General features: G+C 42.7%; 1 protein-coding gene across 3 annotated transcripts in view; it reads right to left on the bottom strand.

Annotated features, from left to right (window-relative positions):
- Positions 1–16,894, bottom strand: part of cux1b (cut-like homeobox 1b) — a 63,359-nt gene that overhangs the window by 20,671 nt on the left and 25,794 nt on the right. For all 3 annotated transcript variants that reach the window (XM_062419637.1, XM_062419635.1, XM_062419636.1), the window contains exons 4-9: positions 14,611–14,689; positions 11,089–11,226; positions 9,216–9,339; positions 6,478–6,554; positions 6,260–6,326; positions 1,664–1,712 (exon numbers count right to left, since the gene is read on the bottom strand). In XM_062419637.1, the coding sequence (XP_062275621.1) occupies positions 1,664–1,712; positions 6,260–6,326; positions 6,478–6,554; positions 9,216–9,339; positions 11,089–11,226; positions 14,611–14,689 (534 nt within the window). The remainder of the gene's footprint in view (positions 1–1,663; positions 1,713–6,259; positions 6,327–6,477; positions 6,555–9,215; positions 9,340–11,088; positions 11,227–14,610; positions 14,690–16,894) is intronic.

Genomic DNA, 16,894 nt, shown 5'->3' with positions numbered 1-16,894 from the left:
CAGAGTAAAACCAAGAAAGCAAGAGTTCTCTCTCTTATTAAGTGCCTGCATGCCCTTTACTTAACATATAATCTGTCTTTTGAGGATGGAGTTGGTGCAGAGAAGGTTGGTGATAAAACATTAACAATAATTATCATTATCGTGTTCTTCATATTGATTTCTTTTTGTAAAAGTACCCAGCAGAATCCCTCAATATTGTATCAGAAATAGAACAACTGGGCAAGTCGCGCTCCAAAAAGACACTCAAATTTAAATAATTAAGTTTTCCAGCATAAACAAATATAAACTACTGCGTGGAGGATGGCAGGGAGAAACGCTAAGTAAAAGTATGGCATGACGGCTGAGGGTGGATTTTTCCTCCAAGTAGAGTCTGTGAAAAAATTAAATTAGCTCTGAGAATTGAGATGATACTGGCTGCCTTGTATTTATGGCCAAACTGCCATGCTCCAGTTGGGAATCATCTGCAACACAAGCCAACTTGCCATCATTAGAAGTTACAGAGAGCCGATTCCATAGTGTTCCTAATTGCAACCATATTGAGAGCTGTTATTGACTGTGTGGGAGTTGGACTGCTAGTCGCAAAAGAAAAATCCTGTTTTCCATTTTCTCCTTATAAAAGCGTATAAAAAGTCTGTGACTGAGCTGGAGGCCATGCTGTCATCCTCTGTAAACCTCAAATCAGAAGTGTGAATAGTGTGTGTGTGTGTGTGTGTGTGTGTGTGTGTGTGTGTGTGTGTGTGTGTGTGTGTGTGTGTGTGTGTGTGGCATTATAGTTGGAGCGCTAACCTTTAGGCTAATATTAACATTACATGCCTATGCTACCCCTTTAGCCACAAATCATACTCTTGGGCTAATAATGAAAGTTAACAACAATGACATTAACAGATACCACAGGAATATTTACAACACAAGGGCAGAGGGCGTGCCAGGGGGCTTATTTCAGCTGGATGGGTTTAGTAGGTGTGTAATAAATGTAAAACAAACAGCAGCCTGCACAGTGATGAAGCCATTCTTTGTTCATATAAGCTATGTCATTGATTTTGTGCAGATAAGAAGATTTTTTACTGTAAACCATACGATTGGTGATGTTCTATATTTTTCTCAAAGTCAACTAATCTTAAGAGAAGACCAAATCCACCTCAAAATACTTTCTAACTTCCCCAGCTTCAAAACGGGTCATGAATATGTGTTCATTTTTAAAAAAAACAGGGTAAATAATTTCCTAAATGAGCTGGGCAGTGTGGTTTTCAGCTAACATTACAAATCAGGAGTAAAGAGTACATTTTTTAAGAACTATTTTCAGCCGTAATGAAGGAAAATTGTCACCAAGTGTGACCATGTGGCTCCCTGATATCTATTTAGAGGAATTTGGACAACAGTGCTTTATGGGACAGAGGAATAAGCTGTATCAGGCCTAAGATGCATATGCAATACTTCTAACAAGTATTAATTAGTGGTTGGTTTTGGCTTTTATGAGACATTTGTTGACAAGGTAAAATATTAAATATCATCAGCCTAATTTTGAAGAAAATTTCCAGTGGTCACATATCTCTTTTTATCCTATATTAAAAATAAAATTCGCTGATTGAAGCTGATGTGATGGGAAGTTTGCACAATGCTAGGTAAAAAAAAAAACAGTAAAGAATTGTGGCAGTGGGGTTACCTGATTGGCTCTTTCCAGGTCTGTCATCACCATCTCAATCTCATCGGCTCTGAGGAAGACATACAGTTACTACAGAGACAAAACCATAACGCCATTTACAAGAGACTCGCTGAAAAAAAACATCACACAAATAGAAACAAGGAATGGATAAATGCGGATGATTCCCAGAAAGAAAAGTACACTCTGCACTCATCACGTGTGTGTGTGTTTGTTCGGAGAACATGCATTTTAGAGAATGCTGGAGTCGTGTCCATTAAGCTACTGTCTAAATTTCACCTTAATCCATTGATTGTGAACTCCATAACCCAAACAGCTTGTATGTGTGTGTGCATACATGTATTTAAGTGTGTGTGTGTGTGTTTCTATGTGTGTGGGTGTGCACATGTAAGCCCCTAAACCCAGGCCACACTAAAACAGAGGGATTACATTAATAGAGCTCTAAGTCCTAATACAGCAGACTAATCTGCTATGAAGCTGTGTGATTGTGTCTGACTAATGGTCTGGATGGAGGCCATGGTTCACCTCTCACTTGCTAGAGGTCAGACAGCAGGAATACATCCCCATGATACCACCTCTCATTGGACTTTTGAAAAAGTGTTTAATAATTCTCTTTCATGAGCGACATGTTTACCTGTCACTGTCCTGCAAAGACTGACAGATATCAAAGTAACTTCAGGGACAAGGCTGAAAACAACACTCAACACAGATACACAATGAATTTATTTGCATTAAAGTTTAGATTATAAACCATGAACTCTTTAATTGTCTAAATATGATTACACTCTGTGTTAATTAGTTGCAAGTGTGTGTGTTTATGTGCACTTCACGGTATGGTGGAGGACTTAAAATAAAGAAATACAATAAACATGCTGACAAAATTCCACAACTAGTGTTCACTGTGGTGCAAAGGCACAGAGTGTGTGAGTGTGTGTGAGTGTGTGTGAGTGTGTGTGTGTGTGTGGGTGTGTGTGTGTGTGTGTGTGTGTGTGTGTGTGTGTGTGTGTGTGTGTGTGTGTGTGTGTGTGTGTGCGTGTGCGCGCGCACGCATGTTTATTTAAGACATTATTTACTGATAAAAATACACGGGCGGCATTGAGTGCAAAGATGTGAGAGCGTATGCACACTGCTGTGTCCATTAAGACCTTTTGATTTCACTGCAATCTTTTGATAGGGAACCCAATAACCCACACTGCTTTTGTATTTGTGTGTCACAGTATGAGAAACAGTGTTATGTCCCATAGGCTTGAGTACTACTGATTTGAATGTGTTTAACAAAACAGACACAGTTGATATTAGGTCAACATTGTGCCACAGGCGATGCAGCAAAAAGAATCAGATGTGGGTGGGAGAGCTTTTCACTCTCCGCTTTTATACTTTACCTAACAGTTAAAAGGATCTAGTATGCATTTAACCAACATAATAGTACACTACCTTACCAGCTTTTATCCTGTCTTAAGCTATAGTGTGCGGGACCCGCGTGCGCGCTCAATCGCGCTCCCACACACACAAGTGTAAGGTCAGAGAGCCAACAAGCCAGAAAAGCTTGTAATGGAGAGCGTTTATGGGTAGTAATGCAACCCAAATACACCACCGCTCCTGCTCCAAATGTGATCATTTAATCAAAGTACAGATGCACAAAGTCTTCTTAAATAACCTTTGGATTTGGCTGTATTTGGGAATTATAAAGGCAAAGCTAGAGGCTGAGGGCCAAAGCAGATCACAGGGAAGGGATTTTCTGCATATCCTGATACAGTCAGTCACTGGGCAGAGTAGGAACTGTCCATGGCCAGCCGACGTACCCGTTGGAATTAATTCATCAAACAGTAAAGGGAGGGTCATCTGTAATAGTAAAGCCTGATTTTTTGTTGCCACCAAAACTTAATCTATAAACATCTATATAGCAGCCACAGGGAGGAGCTATAGAGTAGATGTACAGCCGCACTGGAAAACGTAACATGCATATGTACATGTACACACTTACACACACACACTCTCTCTCTCTTTTGTACCATGAAAGCCATTGGGTGAACCCAGTGACATCAGTGAGTACTGTAGGACTTCTGAAACAAGCCCAGAGCCTCTAAGCTCCTACTATATACTTCCTCCATCTCAGACAGGCCTTTTCATCTCTTATCATCTTCTCTCTCTTTCTCCTCAGTCAACCGCCCCTTTTCTTTTTTTCACCCTCTGCCTGCTTCTATCCTTTCCCCTCAACCCCGTTCCCTTCCCATTGCCCTCCGCTTTCCTCCTTTCATCTTTCTTCCTTTCCACCTCCCCTCTCTCATCTTTCACCCTCTCTTCCTCGGCCTCTGTCCTCGGTGCCAGCAGGATATTCCCCTGATTTAGATTTTCATTTCCCTCCTCTATCACACTCTTATCCCTTCTTCCTCACTGTAGCCTCCAGCCCCTGGCTTGCTTTTTGCCCTCCAGCTTTCATCACTCCATTCCTTTTCTTTCCTTAGCCTTCTCCACATTGCATTTTCACAGCGTGTTACCTTGGGGATTTCAAGGAGGCTTAAAAAGAAGCTAGCTGTGAGAGTGTGTCTGTGTGTGTATAGTATGCGCCATTTTGTGTGTGTGTGTGCTCGAGATGGACACAGGAAAGAAGAGCCTATTGACTGTTGCCTAATTATAACCAATTAAATGTGTTTTTCCCCCCAAAATAGTATCATGCCTTTACACTCAGTAAGAGTACTCACAAGCAAACGGAGGCATGTACACACACACACACACACACACACATACAAAGCATCCTGTGGGGCTTGGGATCAATATATCATTAATCTTTAACAGGGACTAAATGGTAAAACGTGGCCAGCCAGACCCTCACAGCGCTAACACAGAGAGGGGGCTACGCTACATCTGCAGCACCTCCCGCTGAAGCTCACACACTCCGGGCACTGCAACATCGACCAAATTCTCAGGGAGTGTGTGTATGTCCCTGTGTGTGTGTTACTGTGTGTGTGCGTGTGTGTGTGTTAGTGTGTGTTTTAAAAGGCAGATTACCCAAATGCAGCAAGAGGATGGGGGATTTGTCACGCAATGTCCTCCTTAGTGGAAAGTTTAGAGCAAGTGTGTGTGTGTATGTGTCGGTGCGAAAAAGCCTGCGATATGTATGCTTTTGTGATTCTGCAGTGCCAAAATATATGCAGTCAAAGGGTTAAAAGTTGTGTTCAGCCAAACACTGGCGATTTGCTCAGCCAAGCAGTAAACGGGGGAAGGACTCCAAGGACTGGGAGGGTGCAGGGTTAGAGAGGGTTTGTGTGTGCTTTAAAGCGTTGCATTAAAATTTCAGATCACAGCACGCCACATAGTCAAGGACCCTGACTGCCTCAGGCTCACGAGTGAGTGAGCGAGTGTGTGCATTTGTATGTGAGCATGTGTGTGGATGTGGGCGGGCATGTGTTTATTAGCTTCTGTAAGCAAATGGGGCCTACTATATGTGTCTTTTCAAAACGTGTTTTCTTCCTACATGAAAGAGGCAGACAAGGATGGAAAAAGGAAGAAGGAAGTCTAAAGAATTGGGAGAAAGTAGAGGAGAGGTGCAATGTAATCATGGGGGGAGGGTGGGCTTCAGATGGTCTATGAAACCTATTGATTAATGCCATTACACTGCGTGCAATGTCTTCCTGTGGCGTTTTCTCTTACACTCAAAAATGTACAACGAAGGAGATAAAAGACAAAGTGTGGGAGTGAGGGAGGTAGAAAAGAGGGGGGGGGGGGGGAAGTATTGTGCGGAAGAGAAGAGAAGAGGGATCGATCTGTTTTTAACAGCCAATCAATTTAACAACTCTGTTAATGGAGACGGTGAGTTTGGGGCATGTTGAGTGGGGTGAGGGAAACCTTAAAAGCCAAGTTGATACACTGGCGTACTTTGTGAACATGGTGTATGCAGGGTGCCCTTGACTATTTTATAAAAAGTCCTGTATTCAAAGAAAGAGTTCATGTTTTAACTAATCACTAAAACAACATTAAAGCATTTGTTTTTCTTCTCAGAATTTTGGGATATTTTCCGAATGTGGTTCGGTTGTGGTACTGGATGCTCGAGTGGTTCTGGTTCCTACTACAAACCCGAGGGAACGAGGAGTGTGAATGTCATAAAGTGCCACTTCTTGGTGTGGAGTGCTGACATGGAAAAGCTTCTGTTCTCATCCCCGCCACCACTATAAGATCAATAATGATAGATGCCCACAGCTCTAGTAATTGAAGCCACCTTATCTTACAGGTCCTGTTAGAAGGCTGTGTGGCTTTAAGTCTGACATCTCAAAGTGACCCTCATCGGCCTTGCTTCTCTGTCATGACCCTGATGAATCAGAGAGCGCTTTAACCTACACTACGAGGAAATCTCTATTTTTGTGCTCGCTGCGGCTGCAGAATGCATTACAATCCCTTTCAGTATTTACAGTGTGAGGGTAATGCTGGGATTTGGAGGCTGCTGAGTGTTGTGGGAGACAATCCAGCTGTTAGGAGAGCAGGGGGGAGTTTCCAGGCAAGGAGATTCACTAAGCAGGATGATTATGTCAGGAACAGACTATGGAGGAGCCAGAAGGGAGAAGTCACCCACAAAACACACACATAGATCAGCGAGACACATACTTCGCTGTGGACTCCTCGTCATACTTTGTCTTCAAATCAAAGAGCTCGGCCTGAGTTGTTTCAAGTGCTGTAAAAGAGAGGGGGGGAAGTCAGTTTACCCATTACAACAGTTTTGAAATAAATGTGTAATTTTGTTAACAATACTTTTTTTTTTAAAAGCCATTTTATTGGAGCTCATTAAACAGTTCCCTGGTCTGTCAGACTAAGTAGGCTGGTACCTGTCTGAAGGGACTGGGCCTTGTGTTCGGCCTCTTCCAACCTTGAGGACATGGAGTCTTGGCTCTCCTGGAGTTTCCTACAGAGGCAGACAGAAGGCAAGAAACAAGAGAGCAGGGAGCAGAAAGTCACACATAGAGATACTGAGTCAGTAAATCTTGGGTTCACACTTTGTGGCAACTGCAACTATTCTCTATTTTCCCACCATTTCTGAAGTGTTTTCCCCACTAAAATCCTCCCAACACAACCCACTCCTCATTAAGCAGCCCTATTAGGCAGGAATGTCTGGCCACTGGGGCACACAGCACCAGGGGGGGGGGGGAGAGAGAGAGAGAGAGAGAGAGAGAGAGAGAGAGAGAGAGAGAGAGAGAGAGAGAGAGAGAGAGAGAGAGAGAGAGAGAGAGAGAGCAAGAGTTGAGTAAGAGAGGGGGAGGGGGCTAGAGAAACCACAAGGATAAAATAGATTCATTCTTAGCATATAAAAAGTTGGGCTCTGCTGAGAAATTGCCACTGCGTGTAAAAACATCAATAATCTAGCACAAAGACGGTCTTTATGGCACTCTTTGATGCCCCCCTTCTCCGCCAATCTGTCTCTCCTGTCATCTCTATTTTTCTGCCCTCTACTTCATCCTTTCATCTCTCTCGCTCTCCCTCCTTCCCTCACTCCTTGCAGGGTAAAATGTATCAGAGGTGCCATCCATTTACTGCCCCTCTCAGACACAGGAAGTCAGCACTCTGCAGACAGGAAGGGGCCTATAAAACACTGACGTACAGGAAATACAGTTGGACAATTGATCTTCTACTGTACATTTGAAAGGGGCAAAGAGCGTCAACAGGGCTTTGCACAGTAAACATTATGATTGACACTTAAGAAAATATCGTCTTTTTGTGTGTGTGTGTGTGTAATGTCACACACAACTCTTATTGGTTCTCAGCTTTTTAAGGGAAGCCTGAGACTTTAATCAATATGATCACTAATAATGATTCTTTACAAAGTGCTTAAACTGTAAGTTTGATGTTTGTTGAAAATCAGTAGCATTTGTTTACAATGTTTGGTATCTTGAAACTAAAGCAGGGCATAATGCAACTGTTACTAAGTAAACTAAGTAGCTGACAGACAAAGTTGATTAAAAAAATACATGATTAACCACAAATGAGGACATCGCTTCATGTGTAAACAAATGAACTGCCACAGTGGAAAAATGGGAGAATATTTTCCACTCTACTTTTCCACTCTCTCTCTCTCTCTCTTTTTCTTAAAAAAAGGGACATATGTAGCCTTCCATGTTCTTCTTTAGTTTTTCGGTGATGGAGAAATGAGTCACCATCACTTAAGATTACAGCTGAAATCTGTAATGGGTTTGAGTTAATACATCATTATTATATCTGCATGGAGGAGTCTCAGACACTAAAAAATACCCATTAACAAGGTTGGAGGCGCTCTTCATACTGTGCCGTTGAGTACTTTTACTGACATACTGAATTTAATATGTTGCTTTGGAGTCTAGTATTTCATTTCCTACTTAAGATTACATTTTTAAATTTGATACATCCACCCTAGCCTTTACCTCCTGCTCACCCACAGTGAAAATATGCTGACTCTTTAAGCCCTGAGGCTGCACCAGCTAATCATACGAGTGCTCATCATTTTGACTCTTCACATATGTTTATTTATCCCTTTAATTCAAAATAGGAGCACATAGTTATCCAGGATAACTACATTTAAGAGTGGCAGGTTAACTCTCCATCTGCACTTGAAAAACTAAACTGAACGTGAATTCACAAGATAATTTGAACTGGCTACCATCATATTACTGGAGTAACGTAGGAGGAAAGGAGCACAAGTCTGTTGTTAAGTGAAACTGTATTATGGCTGGCCGTATCTGAGGCAATTAGTTTAATTGTCTTTATGTTGAATGGGCTCCTTCCTGAGAAAGGACAGTATCAGAGTGACTCTTAAGACATTCAAGCCTTTGTGAAAGGTGATTTAATTTCAGTAGTCAGAATCATTTTTTATGTTCCTAAAATATCTGGCAGCAATTCTGAGTTTATTTATTACCGCCACAAGCTTCCTGTTTGACTGAAAAACACTTTAAAATGCACACTTGGAAATGGGTTTACGAAGGAAGTAGCCCATTAAATTGAAAAGAATTATAAAGCTATATTCAACTATACTAAAATAAAATAACACCTACACTATGTGTAGCTTTTGTTATTGTAGTTATTTTGGAGTTTATTTAGTTCCACGTTCATAAACAGAAGAGGCCGGTAGGGGCAATGAGTCCAAACAAAATGGCTGAAATATATCTTGGTGAAGACAGAAAATAGTAGTCTGAGGTGCTGATTCCGATCAAAGAAAGAATGGCAAGCACCCACATGACAAAAAATGCTGGCATTGTCTTTTATGTAAGTTATTTTCCATTCCTGCATTCATCTGCAGGAGGAAGGCAATGTGGGGGGAAGCAATAAGCAACAATTTGTTGATTAAACTGATAACTACTAAATAAAGTCCCAGGACTATTAGCTAAACAGAAATGATTAAGTCGTGAATAGCTCTGCTAAATAAAGTTAAAAAACGTAATCCTTATCGTTCAAAGATTAGAATCGCAACAGTTCTGCATGAGGGCAAAATGACCTGAAGTTTTAAAATGGCAAAATAATGCAGAGGTTTTTACTTGAAACACAGCTGCAGGCGCACACACACACACACAGGCACACACACACACACACACACACACACCTCTCCTTCTCTGCATAGTCGTTGTGTAGCTGGAGCTGCTTTTCTTGCGCCAGGTTCTCAGCTTGATTCTTCAGAGACTGTTCGTACTCACGGATCTTCTCCTTCAAGGCCTTAATGGTCACCTCTGGAGAAGGCATTGAGACAAAAGGAAGGAAGAGTTAAAATATGTGTAATTAGCAGAAACGTATAGAAAACAGACCACAGAGCCGTCCTAGTTGTGATATATGGCAGTGATGACGATAATGTTTTCGGCTGGGTATTTGACCTTTGCTTAAAGGAACTGTGTTTCATATCCCACATTCTTCCTTTGTCAGCACAGGCGGAGGACTTGGCCCCTATGGCTCCCGCCTAATCTTTACATCCACCACTGGTATAGAATATTCAACATTCGCCAACGGTAGATATGCTGTATTCATTAGGACTGCATTAGTGCTGAAACCCCATAACCTGCTGACGGCTAAGCTCTGTATGGGGCAGCCTGAAATAAATCTAACACATAACTGGGGTAATAAATAGGCCTCTGTCCGTGTATGTGTGTGTGTATGTGTGTGTGTGTGTGTGTTTCTCAGAGAAAGATATAAGTGAGTGAGACAATGATAAAGAGCATTGCTGCTTGCTGCCTTTGACTGAGGGCTCTTAGCACTTTGTGGACGTGTGTGTGTGCGTGTGATTTAAACTCCAGTCTCACTGCTCTGACACATAATCAATAAAGGAGAGTCCCCTCAGAGCCCTCTTACCCCTTAACTGCTTAACTGAACTTTAAACATTTAGGTTGCAGGGATCAATGGCCCCTGCACTCTTTATATGTGTGTGGGTGTACGCGCGCGTGTACGCAAGTGTGCAGGCGGGTCCATGTGTGTGTTTAACAGGAGTGGGAGTTCCACAGTGTGTTTTGGGGTTTAAATATCCCCCATCTATTGAGGCGGTAAGGAGGGATAAAGGATGAGGGAACAGGAAAATCAATGGCAGAATGGAACCCTGCCGCTATCGAGCTGTTCCAATTAACTCTCACTGAGGAAAGGGGGGATTCCAAAACATTCCCCGCTCGCTCACTCCTCCTTTTCGACTGAAATTACACCACTTTTATTACTCCTTCTCACTCATCTCTCTGCTTTTGTCAGTTTTTCCATCTTTCTTTACCCCGAGGTAGCCTGTCGTTTTTTATTCATGACACTGTGCCTCATGGTTTTTTTTCTTCTCTCCCCTGAAAACCTATTTTAAAATGTAAAACCTTGTACATTTTTTGTGTTTTTTTAAAAATTCATGAGGCATTAAAATATGTTCAAATGTGGCCTCTTACTTTTGAAAAGGGTCTTCTAAATATGTTCTGTTGACCCTTTCATATCATCAATAAACAGACAACTTGTGGAATCTCAACATTTTAGTACTTTTTCTCAGTTTTACACAAAATAGTTAAATTTCTCACTTGAACATTTTCATCATGTTATGCATTTTTACTGTTAACCATCTTTACTATTATCAGTGCAAACTCTCTCAAAGTTAAAGCAGTTAAAAAATCTCACACAGTACTACTTTAGGTGTAGCTAGTGGTACACAAACTGCCAGTTTCTTGTCATCATGCTGTAGAGTCACATTACTTCCAAAATAAAACACTGATCAACTAAAACCATGTTCCTGTTCATACATTGACTCTATGTCACTGAGTAGGTTTTCTCTTTTCACCATCTCAGTTTTTGTTTTAGTGACAAACATTAACTCTGTACACTTAATGGTTCTAACTACCGCAATGGGATGCTGGATTGAGACTACACAACTCATTACGTGCGATTATCTATGATTAACTGTGTAGCCCCACATCTGTGCCTCTCCGGAAGTCCTAAATGTGTGTGTCTGCATGTATCCAGTCTCTAACCTTGGTTCTTGACCTCTGCAAACTCTTTGTTGTAGTCCTCCAGTGTCTCTCGAAGTTTGGTGTTCTCTGTCTCAATGTCGTGCATCCTCTGGAGCTTCAGCTGCAGCTGCTGAGCCAGCTCCAGCACAGGTACAGGATCTGGCAGAAGACAACACACCACGTTAACACAGTGCGAAGCAGATTACACAAACAAGGGTGTCGATATGGCGCGGGGAGCTCGGAATAAACGCATTCAAGGCCTTGTGAGAACAAGCGTTTGCCCTGGTGAAGTGTCCTTGAGCAAGGCAATGAATCTCTAACAACACCAGGAGCGCTGTTCTGGAGCTGACCCTGACCTTTGCTCTCCCTAAGGAGAACGACGAGTGCCAGCAAGGACCAAAAAATATCACAATTGCTTGAAATATTATGATAAGGTTCCATGTACAGTCACTGATGCATCAGACTGCTGTGGACTAGAGTTTGACTGTATCTGTATATGTGAAATAGGCCATCGTTTTTCAACCGGGGGTCCGCACATCCTTGTTGGTCCATGGTGTAATTACAAAGGGTTGATGAAATAATAAAATATATATATTAAAAACATCTCATGGTTTTTACAAACCTACTGTATTTCCTCATATAGTGACCTTTATTCACCTCCACTGACAGGCCTTTATGTCTAATTCCTTTGGTTCAATGAGTATAATTGGTCATATTTTAATATGAAACCTTGTTTTGATCAGCTCCTGTTAAAGTTGCTGCATTACACTATTAATACAAACTCAATGCTTCCTGTATCCATTTCAAAATAAAAGCCCTATAGTCTTTCAATGGACAGAAACCCTTCATTTCTTAACAAGACATTTTTTGGTGAGACATTTGCAGGAACATGTTGTGTTAAACTTGTTGACTTGTCGGTTCAGAAAGGCACTTGAACTGTAGCTACAAGCAAACATATGAACACAAAGAGGAAAGCGTAGCATTAGCAATATGTACAAATGACTACAACTCCACAAACGGTGTCTGTTTTGGACCCTGATCAAACAGACTAGTCCACAGGAGAAGAAAACCAAGACAGAGAGAGCAACAAGAGTCAAAGAGGGATAAATCATGTTCATTGTGCTTTTTCATGCAGTTGTTTTACAATAGAGCAATGTAGATTTTTCCCTACAATTATGTCAGGGGTCCAGTACCCAAAACAGGTTGAGAACCACTGATAATCACTTCATTATCAGCTCATACTGGATTATGACGGTTGTATACAATCTGTGTATGTTTTAAGAAAATAACAACAACAACAAAGCAGCAGTGCAATGAACTGCAGCAATAACTATTTATCCTTGACTTGTATTTTCATTATTTTAAAATCAATATTTGTATTGAAAGTTGTTCAAATTATATATGCGCTAGGTATGGACGCTTATCGTGATCTTGAACAACCAAATTTCCAAACTGGTTGTATATATTGTTCAATAATACTGTTATCAGCTTCCAAACTCCAGTATCAGTCAGGCTCTACTGTAAATACTTACAAAAAGTTTGAGCACTTCACTGATTAGGAAGAAAAGAACAGAACAAAGATTTGGCTTGTTACAACAGTTCACATCACACAGCGCAGGAAAGGTCACGGTTAAGTTTTCACATTCTCCATCAACAACACTTTATCCATAAACGCTATTGAATGTTACACTATCAGCCATTGTATCAACAGAGACTATTGCTGGGGTATGAGATAAACTTTGGTTTAGTAGGAGGGGGAAAAAAACTAATGTGTCAACTGCTGACACAGCGAGAGAAATGGATACCCAGAGAGAGACACAGATAGAAACATAGATGAGACACATGTACAACAGAGATTACTAGGCTATGATCGGTTAAAGTGTTTCCTATGATGCAGCTTGAAAGCAATAAAAAAAACAGAGAAACATGGGAGCAGACAGATGGACAAAGCAGAGCTGTAGAGTAGGTAAATAAGAGATCAAAGAAACAGAGACAGAAGGAAGAAAGACAACTTTCTGGAGGCATTTTACAAACATCTCTGTGAACACACAGCAGGGTTAACTGTCAGTGTGATGAAGAGAGCCCCGTCAGTCAGGCCAATCACATCTGATTGGTGCTCATGGGTGGCAGACTGGTGACAGGCAGCCAAGAGACGCAGGCGACGCTCATCAGCATGCCAGCTAAAAGAGCAGTTTGTGTATGTGTGTGTCTGTGTCTGTGTGTGTTTATGTGTGTGTTGTACAGATAAGAGGAACTGACAGCTTACAGCTGGGGGTAAGGGGTGTGTGTGTGTGTGTGTGTGTGTGTGTGTGTGTGTGTGTGTGTGTGTGTGTGTGTGTGTGTGTGTGTGTATGTGTGTGTGTGTGTGTGTGCGTGTGCGTCTGTGTCTCATGTCTGACGCAGTTAGATATCTTAACTATGCTAATGAGAGATCAGCAGAGAACGATTGGGGAATTTCATGCTGATTTTGTGCTGTCAAGGTGACACACCATGCAGGGCGTAGCTCAGACACACACACACACACACACATAGACACAAACACACACATATGTTCACTTACAGGGTCTCACACAAATACACACAAGTACAAACAAACACCGTGTAACATAGCTGTATGCCCTGAATTTGGTCTCCTATCTACGTTGGCGCCCTTGAAAAGCAACTTTCTCTCCCTCTTATCAAACCTTTGTCCTTCACATAGGCCCCCCTCCAAATCAACTCTACGGCCTGTTAAAAGCAGTTTGACTTGTGGGCCACTGGTGCTGAATGCTCTTGCCAGACACCTTTAATCTAAAGCAGAGCACACTGGGCTGACTAACCAGGCCTTCAGCTGATAGAAGACAGAACAAAACACACTGTTTCCTCTTTCAAGACTGCTGCATTAGTCAGGCTGGTCTGTGTCTGCGTGTGTGTGTGCATCAGGCATTACATCATTGTCTCGCTGCAAGTTAAGAATAGACCCGTCAGAGCTGGTGCTGACTTATTGGGAGCAGTACAATCCAAAGATATTACTGTAGGTCTATCCATGTGGGAATATGATGACCTCCTTATGCTATAGATGAACTCAACTCCTCGTTCCAACGCACACGGCCCCATCAGGGCTCCCATACAGCTGAAAACCTCTAACCAGTAGCGCTGTTACTGTGTGTGTGTTCTGCAACGCTCTGTGCTGCGTGTCCCTCCTCGGCCTCAGTGTGCTGAACGTGACTGCTCATGTGTGCACTTCGCGGCAACCAATCACGGGCGCACTTGTCATCCGTATCAGGGCACACCTTCTGTTAAGGCCCTCTCTAAAGGCTACACTAGTGGGGATGAGACCTCATGGGGACATATTAAGGCGTCGCACACGCCTGGATGGACAGTGAAGGAGCACCAGAGGGACGGTGTCATGCTTTTTTTTCTTCCCCTGTTGGTGCTGTCTGCATGGATAAAGGGGTCTCCTGATAATGTTTTCTGGACTGGGGAGGCATCCGGACCAACACACTGACACACACACACACACACACACGGCTACACACACACACACATCAAACATAGTCTTACCTGGGACATCGATTATTTTCTTGTAGACGTTCAAGAAGGCGGCCTCTGCTTCTTTACTTCTCTTACTCAAAGCGTCAATCTGCAGGGAGAATAAAAAAAAATAAAAAAATGTTAATTGTCAGTTACACCAACCACATCTGAGTGTCACATCCACACACTGTAAAAGGTAGGCCTGTTTATTTCCACAGTGATAGACACAGACTCGTCTACATATCCGTCTATCCTCACTATGTGTCGGTATGTTGCATGCGATCGCGGTTGTCTTGACAGCGCCTCCGTTGGTGTTTCCTTCCCGTGAAGTCGGTTCAGCTGTTCAGCTGATGACGGATGCATTTCGTTTGCCGCGTGCCCGTGCCTGTCCGCGTCTGTCTGTCCCTCGAGTGAGTGCGCCCAAGTCCGTCAGTCGGTCAGTGTGTGTGTGTGTGTGTGTGTGTGCGTGCGTGCGTGCGTGTGTGTGTGTGTGTGTTCGTTTCCCCTCCAGCACGCTGACATCATTAAACAGCTGGCTCAGTCTTTCCAGCCACAGCAGGGGCAGATTATTCAGTCAGCTCTTAGCAGCAATACAGTGTGGATCCATTACTGATGCAGCCATTAACACAAGAAGGCACGGCATGCATTCCATCACCGATATTATTGAAATGGACAGCATTAGAAAGGATCCATAAGAGATTAATTCTAAAATCATACAGGAAGAACTTTAAATGCTGTTGTCAATGCTGAACCACGAGGCAAAAAAGCTTTACTATAGTCTCTGTGTCACACTTCCAATATGAGAAGCAGACAGAGTAGGCGAAAACGCATCTGAAATCAAGTCTAAATCGAGGGAAACAGATGCCAAATAAAGACATTCAGATGGTGCTACTGTACTGGGCAGAGCTACAGCTGACTACTCTGGCTCACGCACTCAGACTAAACAGCCGTGTGTTTCTCTTCCAACTCCTCCAGCACATTCACTGAGAGAAAAGGAATAAAGACAAAAGCCTATATAAGTCCAAATATAAAGTCTTCACATTCCCAGCCAACCCAGTAGTATAGTTGATGGGTGGTTTAGGGGTTCTTGCCACTGTAAACAGAGCGGGCTACATGTAATACTGCCTGGGCTCCTATGGGAACCTAATAAATCTCTTCACATGGCTTTGATTCATCTCTAGTTTTTTAGCCGCAAAACATCTGGCCCTGAGTAGGCTGGTGCCAGCACCCCTCCCTCTTTTCCCCCTTTTTATTTCTCTCTGTCTTTCTCTCTCTCGAATTCTCCCTCCTGTCACTTCCATGTTCTCTGACTCATTTTTTTTTCTTTCCTCTCAATCTTTTTCAGTGTCTGTCTTTCTCACATGTTTCTCTGTCACACTCATGTCTCTCTGGCGTGCACTGGGCTTCCGTCTCGCCCTCTCTCTCTCCTCCCTCACATGAGACACTGCTATTAGATCTCATTCTCGCATCAAGCTGCATCATGTACTTTACCCTCTTCATGTGCTGTGTGACATTGAGCAGTCAGGATCCTCAACTGCAGGGCCACTAATGGCAGATTACTGATGCTGAGTACTAATACCTCTCACACACCAACACCAAACCTGTTCACCAGCGTTGATATGTGTGTTTATGTGTGTATATATAGATATAAAGTATGTGATCAAAGGTTTCAGAGCACCACAACGCAATCTCATGATAAAGAATAAACACGCACACATGCTCACGAACCAACGCAAAAAATGATCTGCCGATGGCAGTGAAGGAAGCCAGCTGCGTGACTGTACAATGACTGGGCCAAGGTCAGTGGTACAGCAGCTTTATATAGCCCAACATGGGAGGCAGGAAATAGACATTTAATGTAGGACACACCCTACAGTTAGAGGCAGGTTAACTGCAGGACCAGAGCCATTAGAAGACCACCCAGGATTTGCAAATACAACCCTGCTGTTCCCAACTGCAGCTCTTTCAACCAATCCCAATGACATCTGCTATTACATGCTCCCCTGCCCCCATCCCACACACACACAGATACACAGACCAAGCAAAACAAATGAAGTGACACAAATGATTCCTCACCAGTATCAGTAGGTTACCGATGAGAAGTGCTTGCAATTGCAAAAGGTATCCCTGACACATCCACACACACAAACACATACGTACATACGTCAGCACCTTGTGCCACCATCACTCAGCACTGCCTCGCTCCCCTATCTAACCCATAGTGTGTGAAGGGCATCAGGCTGACCTGTGTGTGTGTGTGTGTGTGTGTGTGTGTGTGTGTGTGTGTGTGTGTGTGTGTGTGTGTGTGTGTGTG

This window comes from Scomber scombrus, chromosome 5 (assembly GCF_963691925.1).
Source record: "Scomber scombrus chromosome 5, fScoSco1.1, whole genome shotgun sequence".
In the NCBI taxonomy this organism is placed as follows: domain Eukaryota; kingdom Metazoa; phylum Chordata; class Actinopteri; order Scombriformes; family Scombridae; genus Scomber; species Scomber scombrus.
Note: the sequence above shows the minus strand (reverse complement) of the source record. Positions and strands in the feature narration are given on the sequence as shown.